This window comes from Vulpes lagopus, chromosome 4, assembly GCF_018345385.1.
Source record: "Vulpes lagopus strain Blue_001 chromosome 4, ASM1834538v1, whole genome shotgun sequence".
NCBI classification, from domain to species: Eukaryota; Metazoa; Chordata; class Mammalia; order Carnivora; family Canidae; genus Vulpes; species Vulpes lagopus.
In genome coordinates, this window is record NC_054827.1 from 36,491,567 (window position 1) to 36,514,370 (window position 22,804).

Below are 22,804 nucleotides of genomic sequence, written 5' to 3' on the forward strand. Positions count from 1 at the left end.
ATACAAATGGACAATAAGCACATGAAAGATGCCAGTGATTAGGGAAGTGCAAATCAAAACTACAAGGAGATATCACCTCACACCCATTAGGATAGATGGCTACTATAAGGGGGGAAAAAGCAGAAAATAGCAAATGTTGGCAAGGATGTGGAGAAAATGCAGCCTTTGTGCACTGTTGAGGTTGTAAAATTGTGCAGCTACTATGGAAAAACAGCATGGTAGTTCTTCAAAAAATTAAAAATAGAACTACCATATAACCCAACAATTCTACTTCTAGGGCATATACTCCAAAGAATTGAAACTCAGAGATGTTTGTACATGCCTATTCATGATAACCAAAAGGTAGAAGAAACTCAAATGTCCGTTGATGGAAGAATGGATAAACAAAAATTGTAAGTACGTACAATGGAATATTATTCAGCCTCAAAAAGCAAATAAATTCTTATGTCATCTGTACTTCAAATAAAATAATTAATTATTTTTTTAAAAAGCAAAAAAATTGTGACACATGCCACAACATGGATGAACCTTGAAGACTAAGTGAGACAAGCCAGTTACAAATAGACAAATACTCTATGATTCCACTCCTCTAAGGTACCTAAAGTAGTCAAATTTGTAGAGACAAAGTGAATGGTGGTGGCCAGGGGCAGAGGGAGGAGTAGGGATGGGATGAGGAATTGCTATTAATAGGTACAGAGTTTCAATTTTACAAGATGAAAGAGTTCTATGGATGGATGGTGGTGAATACCACTGAACTGTATACTTAAGATAGTGCAGACAGTAAATTCTGTTATGTGCATTTTCCACTATTAAAACTTTTTAGGGGTGCCTGGGTGGCCCAGTCAATTAAGTGTCTGGCTTCAGTTCAAGTCATGATCTCAGGGTCCTGGGATCAAGCAAACATCAGGACTGTCCTCAGCAGGGAGTCTGTTTGTCCCCTCTGTCCCTGCCCCTGCTGGTATTCTCTCTCTCAAATAAATAAAACCTTTAAAAAAAATAAATACAAAAAAAATAAAAATAAATAAATAAATAAATACAACTCTTTAAACAATAATATTAAATCAAATCAATTGGCTTAACAGTGAAAAAATCAAGTAAACCAAACCATTGTAAGAAAGATAAAATATAGATATGATCACAAATATGAGAGGCAGTAAAAATACTTTAAACAGAGAGCTTCAAGTTCACAACCTCTGCCTGGTGTACCACAGAGTGCATGAGACTCCTGGATGAGATAGACAAGGAAGAATGAGCATGAGGTAATAGAAGTTCTGGTACATTAACACAACGGAGATTATGCAATCATAAAAATGTACTTCAATAGAGAGGCAGCTAGTAGGCAGTGGACTTGAGCAATGGAAATTCGACCACGGTGATCCACAGCTGAGCCCAAACAGGCTGGTGAAGTCACCCACCTGGAAATAGCCATAAGGCCCTAGCTGACCAATGGCCTACTTACATGCAGGCACAGTTACCAGAAAAGGGAAAATTCTATACATTTCCGTACCTCCTTCATTCCACCCTGTACCTATAGCCCCTCGCCACCACCTCATGGCAGATAGTCTCTCTCTCACTTGTCCTGCCCACTGGTCCCTTTCTGTGTATTCAGTAAACTTTTATCTCCTTTGTTCTGACTCGGGTGAAGTCTCTCACCACCTGTGCCACCGGCCTCCATGGATGGGGACACCCCACATTCAAGACTATGTAACATCATGGAGAAATACTGCTGACATGTTTTGAGAAAACAGCAAAATACAAAATTGAAAGGTATAATTGAAGTGCACATTCATTACATGTGTGATTAGGCAAGGACGAGATGGGAAAAGACAAAAATGAAATTAGTTCCTTTGTTAGGTAGATTTATTTTTTTCTGCTTTGAAAGACATTTTTATTGTTACAATAATATTTATACAACAAATATGAAGATAAAGATAGAGTAGAATGAAACAGAATTCCCAAAGTGTTCCTTCTCAGAAAAGGTTTTGCTCCACAGGGTACCAGATCACAATTTCTTAAAGAAGAAATAACTTTATTTGCAGTCTCGGCTACAATGGACCAGTGGAAACAGCTGACCAGAGCAGCCACCTCTTTGACCCGCAGCAGAGGCTGCCACACATTTATGTGACAACACTACATCATGCTCTCCTACTCTGGCTGCTGTAGTTACACATTCCCCACGCGATACCTGGTCCTGGAGATCTTTGTGTTTATGACTTTTCCTCAAAAGCTGCAAGCACTTGGGGACAGAACCTATTTCTGTTGCCCTTGCAATGCCTAGTACAGTGCTGGGTTACCACACAAGTTTCTTGCCAGATGAGTGCTAATTAGATGCAGCCTGCTGAGAGAGACCCTGATGACCCGCTATTATTTTTTGCTAATTAATATATCAAATAATGTTGACGTGCATGAGTACATCCCAGAGGCATGCATAAGAAGGCAGGCGTATAATAATTCCCAAGCGCTGCAGATGCCAGCAAGGTACGAGCTCCAGTGTTTCATGTCTGGATGGTAAGCAATAAACTGGAGGTACAAGAGCACCCCATATTAGCGTGGTTTGGTGTTGCTTACATGGGTCACTGTATTATGGATCACTCGTGTCCCTGGAAGTTGAACATGTACAGAGAAGAGAAGCCTGTGGATGCTGCCAGCTTTGGGCTCCAGTGTCATAAAACATCTTAGAGTACTCCTCTGTGCTACAAAGGAGGGCATTCAGCCTCCTAATCTGTAACAAAGTCCTCTTTTTTTTCCATCTAGCCATCAGCTTCAGTAGATGGGGGACTTGGATGGAAAACTGTCGCTTTCCTTACAGCAGGGAGCATAGAACAAATATAGCATCTGTAAGTTTCAAAAGGTAAAAGGAAAATACATCCTTAGGACTTTCCTGTGTTCCCCAGCAGTGGCTGTAGAAATAGCCCTGCAGTTCCAAACACACAGACAAATATAAACACCCAAAGAAATACTCTGTCTACCACCATGGCTACGTACTTCCAGTCATCTTCAACCTGAAAGGCAAACAAAAAGTCAAAACAATTAAAAAAAAAAAAAAAAAGGAAACCATAGAGTATGTGTTTTGTCTCATAAATAAGCTGCTTTCTTTTCAAAGAAGACTTCCCTGGCAATTTTTAAATCAAACATAATTTTATCGTGGTTAACTCGTGTTTCCTATATAGTTCACAGAACTTTTGTCTGAAGAGAGTGGATGCACATGCCCCTCTAGTGCCTCGTGCAGATGGCTACAGAGTTAGCAGGATCACCCAGAGTACAAAGGACTTTTCCTGCAAAAAGCATTCCCAAGAAAAACACTCGGATAGCTCAATTTTTGCCATTGGCACCACTGGATATTCTGACCCCTTGGCAAGTCTGGGAAATGGGTTTGAGACAGGGGTGCAGGATGGGAGAAATGATGGAGGGCCCTCTTATCAGGAATAGGCAGCTCTCTAGCCCTCAAAGTCATGCTAGCTATGGAGAATTCATTGCTTTTCTCATGTCCTTCAAGTTTCTAACCTCCAAATTCTTATGCCTCCAATTTATGCCTGACACTTAGTCTCAGGTTGTGTTTTGAGGGCCCTACCAGATGATGTTTAAGACAACAATAACCCCTTGATTTTATGAAGGTGTCACCATGATGCATCCCCCCACCCCCTGCCTTGTGACTCACAGTCACAGTATCCTCCCCTACACCAACAGAGCGGACTTCAGGTCTCAAGACATCCTTTCACTAGGAGATATGAATGCCAACAACTGCAGTATGAGGTCGAACCCTGACACCTGGCACAAATTTTCAGATGCCCGAAGCTAGTCATCCTTATGCTATGGAAAACTGGCATGATTTTCTTGAGTTCTCTCTTTGGAGAATGGGGGAGGTCCATGCTGCTATCATTAGACTCTGGGCAACAAAAGCAGAATATGTTGATGCTAAAAATTTCCTTGAGGCTCCTTCAATCTACACCTAGATCCCTCTCCAGTAGAATAAGTGGGATTAGAATTGCAGAAGACTCACTCCCCTCTCCCAGCACTCTCAGACTGCAGGCTGCTGTGCAGTTGGTTCTCCTGCCCTGGAGGCAGATCTTCCCATTCACCCTTCCCTCTGCCACTGTTCTTAAGAAACAGTTTCATTAACCAAGGTTGTCCTGAATGTTTATTTTAACCAGATTTCACTGGAGTTAACATTTCAAGAGGTGGAGTTTTGTTCTGAAACTATGGTTTTTCCTAACCAACCCCTAGGCCACTTCACCCATAACTGCTTAATAACTGAGTGTCAGTAATGCTCCCTGTTCCTCTTGTAAACAGAAGTCACACTGAAGATCTGACCTGGCCTATAAGTGCCTCTAAGCCCACTCTAGGTGGACAGGCTGGAGGAGCCATGTACCTACCTCCTTTGTTTCATTTTGGTTCTTCATGTTTTCTGCTATGAATTGAACACTATTAATTACATCTTCGACATCAGGCCAGTGCTCTGAATTTTCAGTCATCCATTGTAAAGACTGATGACTTAATCTTCTTTTGCTGGTGGCAAGCTCACTTGATTTATGACAGTGGCAGCATTCTTTAGGAAGTTTTGTCTCTCTGTAATTATCAAAGTTGACTTTGGTGGGCCTACTGGAAATGCCTTTGGAGTTTTTATCAGAACTCGTCTTCCTCATCTTGTCCAGAGGCCTCCTCATCATCAGGATCTGGGGTAACAGCTGGAGGAAAACCGTCTTCACCCACTTGGGCATAGTGTGTGTTGCTGGGGTGCGATAATGTATGTTCAACACAAATACAGTCACCGCAATGGACAGGGTGACAAAAATCATGGTGAACAGTAGGTACTCACCCACCAGTGGGATCACAAGAGATGTGGATGGGATGGTTTCTGTGATTACCAGCAAAAACACAGTCAGAGAAAGCAGGACTGAAATACAAAGTGTCACCTTTTCACCACAATCAGAAGGAAGGTAAAAGACCAGCACAGTTAGAAATGAAATAAAGAGACAAGGGATGATGAGATTAATGGTATAAAACATTGGCAGTCTTCTAATGTAAAAAGAATAGGTTATATCTGTGTATATCTCCTCACAACAGTTGTATTTTATATCATGTTTGTAGCCAGAAGCATCAACAATTTCCCATTCACTGTTTTCCCAAAAATCATTCATGTCTACTTTAGATCCAATGATTAGAAGATCAATTTCAGCTTTGTCATAGGTCCAAGAACCAAATTTCAGGGAACAATTTTGATGATCAAAAGGGAAAAAAGTGATATCCATAGGACAGGAACTCTTGAAAATAGCCGGAGGAGTCCAGATTATCATGCCATCATATTTAAGAAGAGCTTTTGTCTTGCCTTCCACTTGAAAGTCACCAACAGCACTGCAAAGTAAACCAGACACCATTAGTAACACCCCTTTTGCTGTGGGTAGGCATGTATTGAAGGCAACTTTAGAAAGAGATTACTGTTGCCAGAAGCCCATACTTGTTGTAGAGGACAATGTCAGGCTTCCAGATTCTATCCGCAGGAACACGAAGAGTCTCAATGCCATCATATTCCATAGGGTTCCAGCGCAATTTATAGTCATTCCAGATCTAAAGGCAAAAGTCAGTTGAATAAAGAATTTTAGTGACTTTATTCCAATATTAATTCCATGTTGGTTTAGCAGGGATTTTTGGAAAAAGTAAGTTCTTATTTAAAGAGTACATTGGAGGGGCACCTAGCTGGCTCAGTTGGTAGAGCATGTGACTCTCGATCTCAGGGTCATGAGTTCAAGCCCCACACTGGGCATGGAGCCTAGTTAAAAAAAAACAAAGAATACATTGGTTTCTATAAAAAGCTAGGAGATTAGGGATGCCTGGGTGGCTCAGCGGTTGAGCATCTTCCTTTGGCTCAGGGCATGATCCCAGGATCCCAGGACTGAGTCCCTCATCGGAGTCCCCACAGGGAGCCTGCTTCTCCCTCTGCCTGTGTCTCTGCCTCTCTCTGTGGGCCTCTCATGAATAAAGAAATAAAATCTTAAGGAAAAAGAAACTTTAAAAAAAGGTTGGGAGGTTAAATCCATGGAGGATTGGGTGCTAGGAAAGAAACAAACAATCCAATCATGAAATGGGCAAAAGACATGAACAGGAATCTCACAGAGGAAGACATAGACATGGCCAACAAGCACATGAGAAAATGCTCTGCATCTCTTGCCATCAGGGAAATACAAATCAAAACCACAATGAGATACCACCTCACACCAGTGAGAATGGGGAAAATTAACAAGGCAGGAAACCAAAACTGTTGGAGAGGATGCGGAGAAAAGGGAACCCTCTTGCACTGTTGGTGGGAAAACTGTGTGGAGGTTCCTCAAAGAGTTAAAAGTAGATCTGCCCTACAACCCAGCAATTGCACTGCTGGGGATTTACCCCAAAGATACAGATGCAATAAAACGCCGGGACACCTGCACCCCGGTGTTTCTGGCAGCAATCTCCTCAATAGCCAAACTGTGGAAGAAGCCTTGGTGTCCATCGAAAGATGAATGGATAAAGAAGATGTGGTTTAGGTATACAATGGAATATTCCTCAGCCATTAGAAATGACAAATACCCACCATTTGCTTCGACGTGGATGAACTGGAGGGTATTATGCTGAGTGAAATAAGTCAATCGGAGAAGGACAAACATTATATGTTCTCATTCATTTGGGGAATATAAATAATAGTGAAAGGGAATAGAGGGGAAGGGAGAAGAAATGTGTGGGAAATATCAGAAAGGGAGACAGAACATGGAAGTCTCCTAACTCTGGGAAACAAACTAGGGGTGGTGGAATGGGAGGAGGGCGGGGGGTGGGGGGTGACTGGTTGGCGGGCACTGAGGGGGCACTTGACGGGATGAGCACTGGGTTTTATTCTGTATGTTGGCAAATTGAACACCAATAAAAAATAAATTTATTATTAAAAAAGGATAGGGTGCTAGGTAGCTGAGCTGATTTTGGCAAATATGACTTAAATAATTAGCTATTGATTATTAGCTGGCTAAGGTTATAAATTCAACTTCTGTGTTCCACAGACTATATTCACACTGGAGTAGCAACTCATTTCTAATATTAAAAAAATAGTTCAAGTGTACCATGATGAATTTGTTACAAAGTCTGCATAAAAGATTAAGACAAGAAGGAAATGAAATAGCATAACTGATAAAACCAGCTGGTGAGAATCTAACCCACAAGCTCTCATAGTCAGTTCCTGACTTCCCCCTGGTGCAGCAGGATCAAAGAGCCGGCAAGCATCTGACTCTGGGGCTCAAGTTACAGATATAAATAGGAGACCTGAGGCAGAAACCAGAAGGGACAGGTCTCTATGTCCCAGAGAACTTTATCACTACGTTGCAGCACCTGTGCTGTGTTTCAGCACATCAAGAAGCTGTTACAGAGCTGAACTTTAGGCTTTGGAAACAGATAGATAGTATTTTATGCTCCATCATAAGCTAGAGATGGAAAGAGGGAATGTTAGTGGAATTTATCCAGTAGACATTGTTAGCCTGGCACATGAGTAAGATAGGTCCAAGGGAAGGACACATAATGCAGACACATACGTGACGTAGCCACAGATTGGTTTCCATGATCTGGTTTACTTCATCCTGGAAAAAAGAAATAACATTTTTAGCCTTAAATGTACTTTAAAAAGGTGGATCTTAGAACAAGAATTACAATGGAAGAGAGCCAAATCTGAGTTATTCATACTAACGGAGGAAAACAAAACCTAAAAAGTCAACTTATAAAATGCAACCAGAAATATATTTTCACATCTCGTTCCAACCATGTTCACTTTGAAAGAAACTGTGGCTTAAAAACTGTCTTTCAAATCAGAATTAAGTCTCACGTCTTCTGTGAAGCCTCTCTGATCTCCATAGCTCATAAGGTTTCTGATTCCATGAAAGGAGGAAGAGAAGGGACTGTGGGAAGAAGGGAGGGGTAGTACTGCAGATGATGATAGCTATCAGAACCTGGTTCATTGTTTTTACCATCTTCGTCCGGTCCTTGAAAACCTCCCTTCCTCAGCTGTGCTCAGCACTCTCCAGGCTCTGAGTGCTGAGCCCAATTGCCCCCTTGAAACGTGAGCCTCAGCTTACCATGCGGTTTCCACCTGGGACCTGCCACTCTGGTGCACCACATCCCAATTCTCATTCAAGCCATACTGATTTCTTCAATCATTCATTACTCAAATGTTTATTGAGTACTGTGTGCTCTATAAATGCCGGGAATTTAGACACATGAAGGTAGGGGATTTTTCCATCCTGTTTACTGCTAAACTATTAATTGGGGAGACAAAAACTCAATAATAGATATATAATATAATGTATGACAGTTATAAGTCCTATGAAGAAAAATAAAGAGGGATAGAGGGGTGTGTTTGTGCATACATACACACATGCACATGCACACACACAAGCACACACATCTGTTTGAGACAGAATGATCAAAGAAAGCTTCTCTAAGGAGATAGATTAAACAAGTTCCTAAATGGCCTGAAGACAGTCATGGAGCTATCTGGAATAAAACATTTCAGGCCAATATACCAAATATAATATGCTCCTAAGCAACTACCAGGCTTCAGTGGGAAAACTACTGAAGACATATCCAGAACCTTCTTACAAACTTACAACACAACTGCTTGGATATTAGGTATTGGGTATTCCCAGTGGCCAGCAGTGGGTTCCCAAAACTTACCAACCAGGGTGCCCAGGTGGCTCAGTCGGTTAAGTGTCTGCCTTCAGCTCAGGTCAGGATCTCAGAGTCCTAGCCTGGGATTGAAGCCCCCATTCCCCCACCCTGTCAACCTCCCTGCTAAGCAGGGAGTCTGCTTCTCCCTCTCCCTCTCCCCTTCCCCATCGCTTGTGCACGCTCTCTCTCTCCCTTCTCTCTTTCTAAAATAAATAAATAAAATCTTTAAAAAAAAAAAAAAAAAACAACTTACCAACCTTGCTTTACAAGACACATGGACACCTTTCATGTCAAATGAATTCAACTGTAGTTGACAGAATTGTAGCCAGGACTCAAACATTAACCTGCTCTTTTTCACTGAGCTGCTCTGTTGTTCTCTACTCCCCCTGCCAAGTTTCCTCCTTCTAATGGGTTTGCGTCAAATAATGGTAAGCTTCAGTGTTTTAAAAGGTCAACAAAAAGAGTTACATTTATGGTTTCCTATTAGCCAGGAAATGAAAAAAAAAAAAAAAGGAGTAGAGAGCTATACTTATCCATTGGCCAAGCAGTCCATGGCTGGTGCCTTCTGCTCATGAGAAGGTCATGTTGTGACCTATGGATTCCATCTAGTAGAGGCCATGTCAATAAACCATTGGCTGTCAATCAAAAATGGACTAACTATGCAATCCAGAAAGGCCTCAGGGGTAAATATCATAAGCATCTTCCAGAGACTGCATTCCCTCTATATACTAGTATACTGTGTTTACAGAACTAGTGTATACTGTGAACTAGTGCACCATGTTCAAATAGTTAAAATCTGTTGGCAATATTATCCTGACAATATCCCTATCTTCCACCAAAACATCTATAGGCTAGTAAAGCTCAATGTGGTGTGGACATCTTCAGGGGTGTCAGCCAACTTTCTTATGAATGAGAACTTTTTCTGGCAAGTCTTGTTCTCCATCCAATTCCATACCACACTGATGGTCATGGGCAGTATCATCAGATAGCCCAGCTGAAAGAGGCCAGAGATCCACAATACCATTCACGTTGCTGGGACCATTGCCCTATATCTCTTTCTTGGGAAAATAAATTAGTTGGCACCCTGCCTGAATTAAAGGATTGGAGTTATACTTTCAAACTGATTAGGCTCTGAGCAGCAGAGATTGAGATCAGAAAAGCCAGGTGGACTACACTTTCAAGGCCTTTAAGTTTGTTATTTCAGATATGTGAGGCCATCTAAACACTAGGGGCTTTGTCTTGGATCTCTGTTGGGAGCACAGCAGGAGTACTCTTACACTGAAAGATCATCTATCCAGAAAACTTTGTGGCCAGTATCATTCTGTATGGCAGCAAATACACTTCCATACAGAGGAGCAAAAGGCCTAGAGACTTTGAGAAGGAAGTTGATGATTGTGTGTCCTTGTTGTACTGCATCACAGAGCTATTCCCAGGGCTCACCGTGGCTCAATGACAACAATGTATATGGTCCACAGGGGCTTCTGGTGCCCCAAATGAGACCAGGTAGCTTATAATACACCAATAAGAATGGCTACATTAATATCTGACAAAGTAGACTTCAGAAAAAAATGATTACTATGGACAAAGAAAGACATTACATAGTGCTTGAAGGATAAATTCACCAGGAAGGCATATGATCCTAATTGTATACATACCAAACAATGAAACAAAAATTGGTAAAGCTGAAAGAAGGAATAAATCCCTAATTATAGCTGAAGACTTCAACACTTCCTCTCTCAGCAACCTATAGAATACTAGACAGAAAATTGGCAAAAATATAGATCTGAAGAATACAGTCAATCAACAGGACCCAACTGACATATATAGAATCAAAATAGCAGAATACATATATTTTTCAAGTATGTGTGGAATATTAAGCAAGATAAATCATATTTTTCATTTTTATTTTATTTTTTTAAAGATTTTATTTATTCATTCATAGAGACACACAGAGAGAGGCAGAGACACAGGCAGAGGGAGAAGCAGGCTCCATGCAGGGAGCCCGACACAGGACTCGACTCGATCCTGGGTCCCCAGGATCACACGCCAGCTGTAGGGGGCACTAAACCGCTGAGCCACCAGAGCTGCCCATATGTTTTGAAAGATTTTATCTATTTATCCATGAGTGACGCACAGAGAGAGAGAGAGAGAGAGAGAGAGAGAGAGAGAGAGAGGCAGAGACACAGACAGAGGGAGAAGCACGCCTCATGAGGGGAGCCCGACGTGGGACTTGATCCCAGGACCCTAGGATCATGCCCTGGACCGAAGGTGGCGCTAGACCGCTGAGCCACCTGGGCTGCCCGATAAATCATATTTTTATCATGGGCCATAAAATAAACCTCATAAACTTAAAAGAATTGAAATCATACTGTGTGTTTTCTGACTATAATGGAATCAAACTAGAAACCAATAACAAAAAGACAACAGGAAAATCTCTAAACCCACAGGAATTAAACAATAGACTTCTAAATAATACATAGGTCAAAGAGGATGTCTCCAAGGACGGTTTTGTTTTTTTTTAAGATTTTATTATTTTTATTTCTTTATTTGAGAGAGAGAGTGTGTGTACCACCGTGTGAGTAGGGGAAAGTGCAGAGGGAGAAGAAGAAAGAGAATCCCCAGCAGACTCCACAGGGAACATGGAGCCCTGGGCAGGGCTTGATCTTATGACCCTGAGATCATGACTTAAGCCAAAATCAAGAGGCAGACACTTGGGGCGTCTGCCTTTAGCTCAGGTCATGATCCCGAGATCCTGGGATCAAGTCCCACATCAGGCTCCCCAGAACGATCCTGCTTCTCTCTCTGCCTATGTCTCTGCCTTTCTCTCTGTGTCTCTCATGAATAAACAAATAAAATATATATTAAAAAAATCAGACACTTAACCGAGTTACCCAGGTGCCTCTCAAAGGAGATTTTTAAAAATACATAGAACAGAATGAAAATGAAAATACAACATACCAAAACATGAAGGACATAGCTTAGAACAGTGCTGAAAATAAAATTATAGCATGATATGCTTACACTAGAAATAAGGCCTCAAATCAATAATCCAAGTTTCTACTTCAAGAAATTAGAAAAAGAAGCACAAAATAAACCCCAAAGCAAGCTTAAGGAAGGAAAAATAAAGATAAGAGTAGAAAATTTGGGATACCTGGCTGGCTCAGTCATTAAAACATGCAAGTCTTGATGTAGAGAATAAATAAGTAAACAAACAAACAAACTTTTTTTAACAAGAGTAGAAATCAAAATTAAAAAGGAAAACAAGGGGATCCCTGGGTGGCGCAGCGGTTTAGCGCCTGCCTTTGGCCCAGGGCGAGATCCTGGAGACCCAGGATCGAATCCCACGTCGGGCTCCCTGCATGGAGCCTGCTTCTCCCTCTGCCTGTGTCTCTGCCTCTCTCTCTCTCTCTGTGTGACTATCATAAATAAATAAAAATTAAAAAAAAAAAAAAGGAAAACAAAAGGCTAAGTCTTTGGAGGAGAAACAACAAAATTGAGGAATTTGTAGCAAGATTGACAAAGATAAAAACAGAGAAGACACAACTCACCAACATCAAGAATAAAACAGGAGCTATCTATCACTTCAGATCCTGTAGCCATTATAAAGAATAGACAATACTATAAACAATTTTATCATACACTCAAAAATTTCTAAAAAGTGGACTAAAACTTCAAAAGCCACAAATTATCCAAATTCAAAGAAGATGAAATTGACAGTCTGAATAGTCTATGGCCATTTTAAAAAATTGAATTTATAGTTAAAAACCTCTGGAAAAGAAGTATCTAGACCTAGTAAGTTTCCCTGGAGAATTCTACCAACCAGGTAAAGAACTAATATTAATTTTACACAATCTTTTCCAGAATGTAGAAGAGGATGGAACAATTCTAAACGTTTTTTATGAAGTATTATCCAAACACAAAACCCAAAGACCGTACAAAAAAAGAAAATTACAGATAAATATCTGTCACAAACCCATCAATAAAACATTAGCAAACTGATTCTAACAATATATAAAAAGTTATACACCAGGACACCTGGGTGGCTCAGTGGTTGACCGTCTGCCTTCGGCTCCCTGTGTGATCCCGGGGTCCTGAGATCAAGTCCCACATCTGGCTCCTTGCACGGAGCCTCCTTCTCCCTCAGTCTCTGTCTCTGCCTCTCTCTCTGTGTCTCTCATGAATAAATAAATAAATAAAATCTTTTTAAAAAAAGTTATATACCATGACTAAATGAGATGTAAGGCTGGTTCAACACTCAAAAATCAATCAGTGTAAGTTACCATATCAACAAGGTAAAAAAGAAAAAATATGTGATTATATCAATTGATGCAGAAAAAGCATTTGGCAAAAATTCAACATCAGCTTATGACAAAAATTTGTTGAAAACTGGGAATAAAGGAGAATTTCCTCAGCTTGATGAAAACCTCCATAAAAATGCTACAGCTATCATTATACTAAATTGTAAAAGGTTGACTGCTTTTTCCTTAAGATTGAGAACAAGGCAAAGATGTTCATTTTCACCATTTTTACTCAATACAGTACTAGAAATTCTAGTCAATGCAATAAGACAAGAAAAAGAGGAAAAAAGCACAGATTGGAAAGAAAGAAAGAAAGAAACTATCTTTATTTGCATATGACATGGTTGCCTACATAGAAAATCCCATGGAATTTATAAAAATATTGAAACTAAAAAAATACTGATATTAATAAGTAAGTTCAGCAAAATCTCATGACATAAGATCAACAGACAAAAAATTCAATTTCCATATACTAACAATGAACATAGAGAAACCAAAATTAAAAGCACGTTATTTTCAATTGCTTCAAATAAAACAAAATATTTACATATGTACACAATAATACATGAATAGGATCTGTGTACTGAAAATTACAAAATGCTGATGAAAAAAAGGGCTAAATGGAGAAATATCTTGCATTCACGGGTTGGAAGACTCAACAAAGTAAATATGCCACTTCTCCCCAAATTAATTTATAGATGTGGTACAATTCCTTTCAAAATCCCAGCAAAGCTTTTTGTATACATAGGCAGCTTATTCTATAAGGCTTAGGCCCTAGAATAGCTAATATAATTTTGACAAAGAAGAATAAGGTTGCAGGAATCACTTTGACCAATATTAAGACTTACTGGGTTCCTGAGTGACTCAGCCATTAAGCATCTTCCATCAGCTCAGGTCATGGTCCTAGAGTCCAGGAATCAAGACCCCACATCAGGCTCCCTGCTCAGTGGGGAGTCTGCTTCTCCCTCTCCTCCTGTCCCTACCCCCACTTTCTTTCTTGTGCTTTCTTTCTCTTTCTTTCAAATAAATAATTAAAATATTTTAAAATAAAAAACAAGACTTACTATACAGTTACAGTAATCAAGACTGTGTGGTATTGGTGGAGGGTTAGTCATATAGATTAATGGAATGGAATAGAGGACCCTGAAATAGATCCATTTAAATATGCTCAACTGATTTTTCACAGAGGTACACAAGCAACTTAATGGAAAAAGGATATAGCCTTTTCAACAAATGACACTGGAGCAACTAGACACCACAGACCAAAAACAAAAGAGAGAGAGAGAGAGAGAGAGAGACCAAGCCTCGCATTTTTTTAAAAAAGACTTAATTTATTTATTCATGAAAGAAACAGAGAGAGAGGCAGAGACACAGGCAGAGAGAGAAACAGGCTCTGTGCAGGGAGCCCAGCGTGGGACTTGATCCAGGCAACCCTGGGATCATGCCTTGAGCCAAAGGCAGATGCTCAATCACTGAGCCACCCAGGCATCCCTAAGCCTCAGATTTTATACAAAAATTAAAAATTAACTCAAAATGGATCACAGTCTTAAAAAAATAGAGCTTTAAGAAAAAAAATAAAAGAAAATCTCTGGGATCTGCTTAACACCAAAAGCACAACACATAAAAGGAAAAATTTATAAACTGGACCTCATCAAAGTGGAAAAGTTTGAGTGAAAGCCCACATGAAAAAGATGAAAAAAGAAGCTACAAACTAGGGTAAAATACAATTGACCCTTGAATACACAGGTTTGAACTGTGCAGATCCACTTATATAGAGAATTTTTATAGCACTGTGCTATAAATGTATTTTCTCTTTCTTATGATTTTCTTAATAACATTTTATTTTCTCTTACTCTATTATAAGAATACAGAATATAACACCCATAATATACAAAATAAATGTTAATCAAGTGTCTATGTTATCAGTAAAGCTTCAGGTCAACAGTAGACTACTAGTAGTTAGATTTTGGGAAGTCAAAAGTTATATGAAGAATTTTGACTGTGCTAGGGGCTAGTACCCCTAACCCCTGCATTATTTAAAGGTCAACTGTATTTACAAACCACATATTTGGCAAAGCATTAGTATCTAGAATATAGCAAGAACTGTCAACACTGGACAGTTAAAAAAAATCAAACAATCCAATTAGAAAATGGGCAAAAAAACATGAACAAATATTTCACCAAAGAGCATATACAGATGGCAAATAAGCACATGAAAAGATCGTCTATGTCATTAGTCATTAGGAAAATGCATATTAAAACTGCAATGAGATATCATTATATACTTATTAGAATGCCTAAAATAAAAAGAAATAGTGACAACACCAAATATTGGTGAAGATGCAAATAAACTGGATCACTTATATATTGCTGGCAGGAATGTAAAAGGATAGATTCACTCTGGAAAGCATCCTGGCAATTTCTTTAAAAAACTAAATATGCAACTACCATATAGCCCAGCAATTGCACACCTGGAGATTTATCCCAGAGAAATGAAGATTTGTGCTCACACAAAAACCTATACCCAAATGTTCATAGCACTTTTATTTGTAATAGAATAAAACTGGAATCAACCCAAATGTTCTTTAACCACCGAAAAGTGAAATAAACTGCAGTGCCTAAATACCACACAGCACCAAGAAGAAATGAACTATTGATACAGTCAACAACTCGGATGAGTTTCCAGAAAAACCAATCCCACAAGATTACGTACTTTATGATTCCATTTTTATATAACTTTCTTGAAATGACAAAAATTTTAAAATAGAAGATATATTAGTGGTTGCCACTGGGAAAACTGGGCAAAGTGTACAAAAGATCTTTCTATTATTTCTTTTTTTTTTAAGATTTTATTTATTTATTCATAGAGACACAGAGAGAGAGAGAGAGGCAGAGGCACAGGCAGAGGGAGAAGCAGGCTCCATGCAGGGAGCCTGACGTGGGACTTGATCCTGGGTCTCCAGGATCAGGCCCTGGGCTGCAGGTGGTGCTAAACCGCTGTGCAACCGGGGCTGCCCAGGATCTTTCTATTATTTCTTACAATTGCATTTGAACCTACAGTTATTTCAGTAAATAAAAATTCAAGTCTTCTTTACATTTCCCAAGTCTCCCTTACAGCTAGAGGTTGTCAGTGAACCAGGAAGCAGAGGATGTTAGTAGGGTTAGTAGGACTTCTAGGAAAACCCCTCAGGAAGCCACAGATGTCTGTTACATGCCCTTCTCCCTTCCTCCTGCTTATCATCAAGGATGTGAATATGATGAGCGAAAATCAGCAGTTATCTTGGACCACTTTGGCAACACTGAGGGAAGAAAGCACATGGTGATATAGAAAGATGGAACCTTGCTCACTGTCACCAATGTATGGTTTATGCTTTAAGCATCACGGTCAATGTGATTGGCATCCCCTGAATGTTGTGCGGTGCCTAACTTGAGCAACTGAATACAGTGGAGCAATCACTAACACCATGAAGCCACCTGGTATTAATCTCCTAAACTGTTAACCTTTACATTTCTATTACATAAGAAAGAAATAAACTTGTTTTATTTAAGCCATATTTTAAAAAAATCTCTGATAGCAGCCACATGCAAATGTCAAAATCTGTATGCTGCCATCCCCACCCACCATCCTCAGAACAATGTCCTGGAAAGAAATATCAACCAAGGATTTGAAGTGATGCTGTACAGTGAAAATAGAAATAGTGAAATAGTGAATAGTGAAAATTAGAACAATCCAACCACAGCAAACTATAGCTTCCAGCCAGGTAGGAAGCCAGTAACCAGTCAACACTCTTTGGGGGTAGAAAGGACCAGAACAGGTACCAAATAAATATTTTTTAAGGAATGAGTAGGCCCATCTAAGCAAAATAAAATGTGTTATTTTTTTTAACCAGTATATACTGGTATATACATACTTCCAGTTTGGGCCAGAAGCCAGAGAACCAGGCCAGGGGTCAGTCTCATCCACTAGGAAGCATGGACTGGAGAAACATCATGGGCCCTGACTTCACATCTGTAATTAAGATCTTTCCCCAGTGAACCCTGAAAGCCACCACTGTTTCCTAAGGGGCAAAGTCTAGGAGGACAGAGAACTCCTTCCTTATCCATAGGCTGGGACTGATGAAAGGGGCTCCCTTTGCTGTGCACTGTTGTCTCAGGAGCTCTAGCTTTAGCCTCCCCCTATACTTCCTGAGCCTACCTATTCCTGGCATTTGGTCCGCAGGCCAGCTCTGCTCCCTCCTATGCCTTGGAGCCCAGAACCCTGCTCTATGTTATAATACCAGGTCCCACTACCTCCTCTCTGAGAAATTAGGACATGAAGGTTATTCAAAGGAGAGAACTGCAGTCCTCCTTGCCCTTGAACATAGCAAGAAATCCAAATTCCCGCCTGTTTTCTCACACTGGATGGAACTATATGAAAGAAGGTGATTTTCTTTTTCTTTCTTGCATAATGTAGTAGACTTAAAGCCATTCTTTTTCTATGGAGTAAAAAGAACATGAACTTTGGAGTCAGACAGGCTCAATTAAGATCGCAGTTCCACCATGTTATAGTTGTACTACCTAAGGAAGGTCACTTAAATGAGCTTCCCTCCTGCTATAAAATGCAGATGACAGCCACTAAGTGTAGACATAGTGACTGGCGCAATGGAATTAGCTCCCTTTGTATTCTCCCTTCAACTTCCCCTTCGCCTCTTTGTTTCCTAAACTGGCTCTGGAAGCACTTCCAGAGAGACACTGCCTTGATGTAAGTAACTTTAACATTAGTGGTAAAGTGTCTTCTTCCCAACAGGAGGACTTCAAAGAGCCAGCACCCATGTAGATGTGCGTTTGTTCGTATTTTCAAAATTTCTATATTTACCATGTGCAACAACTGGGACAGTGTTTGAGAATTGCTCTGCGACCCTCACTGCTCTCTGCAGAGTAAGGGTTCCTCCAGGAACATGTGAACTGACGGCACTTACCACATTAGCCAGCTGTGTGATGGCCACTTCAAAATGCACTGTGACGGGATCAGAAACATTTTCTACAGGCCTGATGAACTGGTTATAATGAGAAAACAGTTTGTGAAAGAGCCTCTCTTCAGATGCACAGCCTGCAGAGCCTGCATGGCCAAACAGAGGGAAGAGTTAGAGAAGCAGAGAGAGTGCTCACAGGGGTGGGGAAGGTTCTGGCAGCTTCCATCACCAAGTGACATGAGCAGTGGGGTGTCCAAGTAACTGAGCACTCCTGGCCTACGTTCTGTCCACCCACACAGACTTCCCCTGGTACCCGTTGTATCTGCCTCTCGGGGCCTCAGTTGGTTACCTTTGCCCTGAAGATAAAAAGGGTAAAATGCCTATGTCCCATAACTATTGTGATAGCAAATAAAATAATATTGGCAAGAGCACTCGTAAAAGTCTAATACACCACGAATATAAAGGGATAGCATGAAATCCAATTCTTGCTTATGTCACTGAGGATGACAATCTTACTGATCTGGTTATTATGGAAAAGTCCTGCCCTTTCTTGTCAAAATACTGATTCAACTACCTGTTTCTACAACAGTGAGGTATTTAGCTAGGGAAGCTTCCCAAGCAAATTGAAATAACTAGTAATTGTATTAATATCTTAACAAGCCATAATCCTTTTTAAAATCAGCTTTGAGTTCAATTATTCTGGAGATTTGTGTAAATGCAAAGTTTTTAGGGCAAACAAATAGTTTCAAAAGAATTCAAATTTAGTCCTTAAATAATAGCATTTTAGTCACTAAATTTTAGATAGTTTAATGTGTATGTCTGTATTCTTCCAAGAATGCATCAAAAGGAGGTTACTTGCCTTAATTTGACATAATTCATTTCACTCATACCCCTCTGTATCCCTTACAGAAGCCAAATTTGACATCTGAAGTACTATTCTATAAATTTCCCAGAGGGATTAGAAATCCCTCTGAAAGAAAGAAAATTAAAGGGACTGAAAATTCAGCAAAAATGAACAAAAGGATAGCTGTTGTATCACTAAATAGTCATTTGACAAATGGACTTGGAAACACTGAAACTCTGAGATTCCAGCAGGGAAGAACAATTTTAAATGTAAAATAGCACTCTTAAAAAAAATAATAATAAATAAATAAATAAATAAATAAATAAATAAATAAATAAAATAGCACTCTTGTTACCATAATCAATAAGGGTAGCAATATTTCTACATAAAACAGACAATAAACAATTCTCTCCATTACCCCATTATCCATGCCCCCCACCCCAGACAGCATAGGTAAAGCCTCCATCAGTCTTGAAGAGCAAACCCCTGCAAAGCCAAAAGCACGTGGAAATGTGGTTTTCTTCAGCAGAATAGCAGCTAGCTGTTTCCAAGTCTTAACTTTTAAAATGAGTGATCTTACTCTTAGGATCCATTCCAGCACAGTAATATGACATGCTTCCCAAAACAGTGATGATTACCTTCAAAATGGAAGGGTTCATGGAGTAAGTAATAGTATCAGCTAACAAATAAATCACAGCTTTAAAAAGATATATTCAATACAAATACAAGTAAGTCAGCTAAATATATCCAGAGAAGGTATGGATAGAAAACTGCATCATTATTATCACTACCAGTTTTTTAGTGGGACAATAAAATATGGTTTACAGTGTTTCATCGTCCTCTCCACCCCACCCCCTAAATCTCATGTTACATGTTCAACTTCCCCAGTAAGAAATAGATTAATTAGCAGTTATAACCGTAGTAATCCCTCTGCAGACCCTCTACATATTCAACATAGGGCATTTCACCTGTGCTCAGTCGAACACAACTAGAAAAGTAAACACATGTAGCCAAAAAGAGAATATGAGAAAAAACAGAAATAAGACCTACCTTTCAAGCAAGGAATGAATATACACGAGCAGAGGCACAGACCAAAGTGAAGGAATCCCTGGCCCTTGCTGGTCAGCATGATTAAAACACACTTTGATTCCTTTTATAGTCAAAGGATTGTGGAAAACAAAGACCTATCAGACAGCCACATGTATCAGACCTTTAAATCATTAGAGTCCCACTGCAGTCCATGTGTGTCTTCTGTGAAATAAAAACATTCACAAACCTAACACGGATGTTCCCAATATCATAAAGTGGGGCTCACACAAGGGCAAATAAAAAGGATTCAATCTGATGTCAGATGAGTCATCACTTTGCTGTCACCCTAGATCTCTTTTTGTGTAAGAACAGTGAAGGAAAGCGCCGAGGAAACGGTAGGCAGGCAGAATGGAAAACATTGCCTGGCTTAGATCTTTCTGTAGCACAGTTTGGGCAGTAATTCTTGGGGGAGAAACACTCGTTTACTGAGCCCCAAGTACTGGCACAGCATGTGCTAGGGTCCCAGGCAGTGTATTCTGATTCACCGAATTCTCTGGTTAATCAAGGCCATCCTTGTTACTAAAAAACTTACTAAAATAGGAGTTTCCTGTCTTAATAAGCGTGGCTTAGAGCAGGATTCATCTGATTTGACTCCAGGGCTTTTAGTGTTTTGTCTTTCTGACAGGAATCACCATCCAGGACTAGAGATTAGGTATCTGAGAACCAGAGGGATGAGTATGGAACACAGAATGCCACCTGGACAGCCCTATGTTTATTTCAACATCCTTGTCATCAACTGGTTTTCTTATAGGTTTCTTCTTGTCTCTATAAGTTTAGTGTCGATGGGATTCTGATGAACTGGGCCTTCTGGTCAGATTTTGGTGTTGGTTAAAGAGGAGATAGGCCTACAACAAAAGGAAAAAGTGACCCCAGAATGAGAGAAAATATTTGCAACCACATGTCTGATAAGGGATTAATACTCAAAATATATAAGGAACTCCTAAAACTCAATATAAAAAAATCCAATTAAAAAATGGGCAACGGGGGCACCTGGGTGGCTCAGAGGTTGAACATCTGCCTTAGGCCCAGCATGTGATCCCAGGGTCCTGGGATCGAGTCCCACATCAGGCTCCCTGGAGGGAGGAGCCTGCTTCTCCCACTGCCTATGTCTCTGCCTCTCTCAGTGTGTCTCTCATGAATAAATCAATAAAATATTTTTTTTTTCAGCTTAAAAAAGGAACTACCAGGAGCAGAGACCCACGATTCACTTGGCTCACACCTTCACAGCTACCAGAGTTGCCTCCGCCCCCAAAAGGAAGAGTAAGGGGAGCCAGTGAGAACTCTCTTCCTGATACGTGTGCCGATTAAAGTCCTAGGCAGGCCTGAGGGTCACGTGGTGACACGTGAGATAAAACCAGCAATGTGTATCGTGGGAAACTCTTTGAGGCAAAGGGCAACATGAATTGCTGGGTGGCCAACATCACACTCACATATAGAGAAGGCCAAGTGGCACAGCTGGGGCAGGTATACATCCATGGCAGCAAGATCCGCTTTCTCATTTTGTCTGACATGCTGAAAAATGTGCCCATGTTAAAGAGCATAAAAAATAAAAACCAAGGCTCAGAAGCTGGCCGGGGAAAAGCTGCTATTCTGAAGCCCCAGTTGGCTGCAAGACATGGAATAGGGTATGGAAACATCTTATAGAAGAGAAGATAAATTTATCTGTCAAACAGAATTTTGTTATCTTTTCTTTTAGGTTATCTGGGTTTGGGAAGGTGTGCATGTATGTACATGTTCTAGGTTTTCATTTGACATCTTTCTCTTTAGATCAGAGTAAACTAAAATATGGTGGTGGTGGTTGGTCTATTTTCTTGGAAAAAATAAAGAATTACCATTTTATCTAGCAATTCTACTTCTAGAAATAAATTCAAAGGAAATGAAATCAGTATCTCAGGGAGATATCTGATTTCTCTGTGATGGCAGCATTATTCACAATAATCACAGTATGGAAACAACCTAAGCGTCTGTTGATGGGTGAATGGACAAAGATATGATGTGTGTATGTGCATATTGTGTGGAATATTATTAAACCATGAGAAATCCTGCCACCTGGACAACATGGATGAACCTGAAGGACGGTGTGCACAGTGAAATAAGCCAGACAGAGAAAGACAAATACTGTACAACCTCGTGAATGTATGAAATCTAAAAAAGTCAAACTCATAGAAGCAGAGAGTAGGAGAGTGGATCCAGACTTTCAGTTATAAAATTAATCAGTTCTGGTGACTGATTAATCATACTACAGTGACTATAGTTAATATATACTTTAAATGTGTTAAGAGAAGGGCACTTGGCTGGCTCAGTTGGTAGAACACATGACTCTTGAGCTCAGGGTCATGAGTTCCAGCCCCACAGTGGGCATATAGTTTACTTAAAAAAATTTTTAATTAAAATTTAAAAAAAAAATTTCTAGGTAAATAGATCTTAAGTGCTCTCACCAATACACATACACAAATGATTACCAAGTGAGGCGATGGATATGTTGATTAGCTTGACTGTAGTGTCATTTCACAATGCACATGCATATCAAATCATCACACTGTAGACCTCAAATATATATAATTTTTATTTGTCAATTAGGCCTCCAGAAAGCTGGGGAAAAGAAGAAAAATGAGACTGGAAGATGATCCCTTGGGTCCTTCCCACCCAAACATTCTGTGACATTATCCCAAAGACAGTACACTTTGCAATTGTGCAGAGTTCAGACCAATGACTTTCCTCAAAATTCTATTAACCACATATCTCTTGAGGGAATGAAAAAGGAAGCAACATATAGAACCAAACTTAGACCAGACAAGTGCTGGCTGCCTGCCTGCCTGCTTTAGATATGTCATCTAAAGATGTTACTGAAGTGCTCCCCTTAGCAGATGGGCTTTTGTCCTTTGCTGGAATGTCCTGTGGAGTCTGGAGAGAATCTAAGGTGATAAAGAGAAAAGCCTGGACAA

General features: G+C 40.0%; 1 protein-coding gene, 1 non-coding gene and 1 pseudogene across 5 annotated transcripts; 2 read left to right on the forward strand and 1 right to left on the reverse strand.

Moving 5' to 3' along the window:
- Positions 1-1,848: 1,848 nt before the first annotated feature.
- Positions 1,849-19,997, reverse strand: CHRNA6 (cholinergic receptor nicotinic alpha 6 subunit). Of its 4 annotated transcripts, none has more exons than XM_041751298.1 (7): positions 19,821-19,901; positions 19,351-19,408; positions 17,933-18,072; positions 7,548-7,592; positions 5,456-5,565; positions 4,374-5,352; positions 1,849-3,002 (listed from the first exon to the last, which is right to left on the reverse strand). In XM_041751298.1, exons 2-7 carry the CDS (start codon positions 19,382-19,384, stop codon positions 2,871-2,873), a joined length of 1,440 nt encoding a protein of 479 aa, XP_041607232.1. In that variant the 5' UTR covers positions 19,385-19,408; positions 19,821-19,901; the 3' UTR covers positions 1,849-2,870. The 4 variants fall into 4 exon arrangements, with proteins under 4 accessions (XP_041607232.1, XP_041607233.1, XP_041607231.1 ...); XM_041751299.1 differs by having other exon boundaries at positions 17,933-18,010; positions 19,821-19,849; XM_041751297.1 differs by lacking the exon at positions 19,351-19,408 and having other exon boundaries at positions 19,821-19,997.
- TRNAE-CUC lies at positions 5,689-5,761 on the forward strand. The gene has a single exon. It is a non-coding gene; the product is annotated as a tRNA-Glu (tRNA).
- A 124-nt stretch (positions 19,998-20,121) lies between the features above and the next one.
- LOC121488703 lies at positions 20,122-21,515 on the forward strand (annotated as a pseudogene).
- The last annotated feature ends 1,289 nt before the right edge of the window (positions 21,516-22,804 follow it).

Excerpts from the sequence above, each read along its gene's own strand:
- CHRNA6 (XM_041751297.1), bottom strand. The coding sequence starts at position 19,899 with ATGCTGACCAGCAAGGGCCAGGGATTCCTTCACTTTGGTCTGTGCCTC. Across the intron at positions 7,593-17,932 it reads TCACACAGCTGGCTAATGTG|GATGAAGTAAACCAGATCAT; the intron begins GTAAGTGCCGTC and ends TCTTTTTTCCAG. Across the intron at positions 5,353-5,455 it reads GACATTGTCCTCTACAACAA|TGCTGTTGGTGACTTTCAAG; the intron begins GTATGGGCTTCT and ends TTTACTTTGCAG.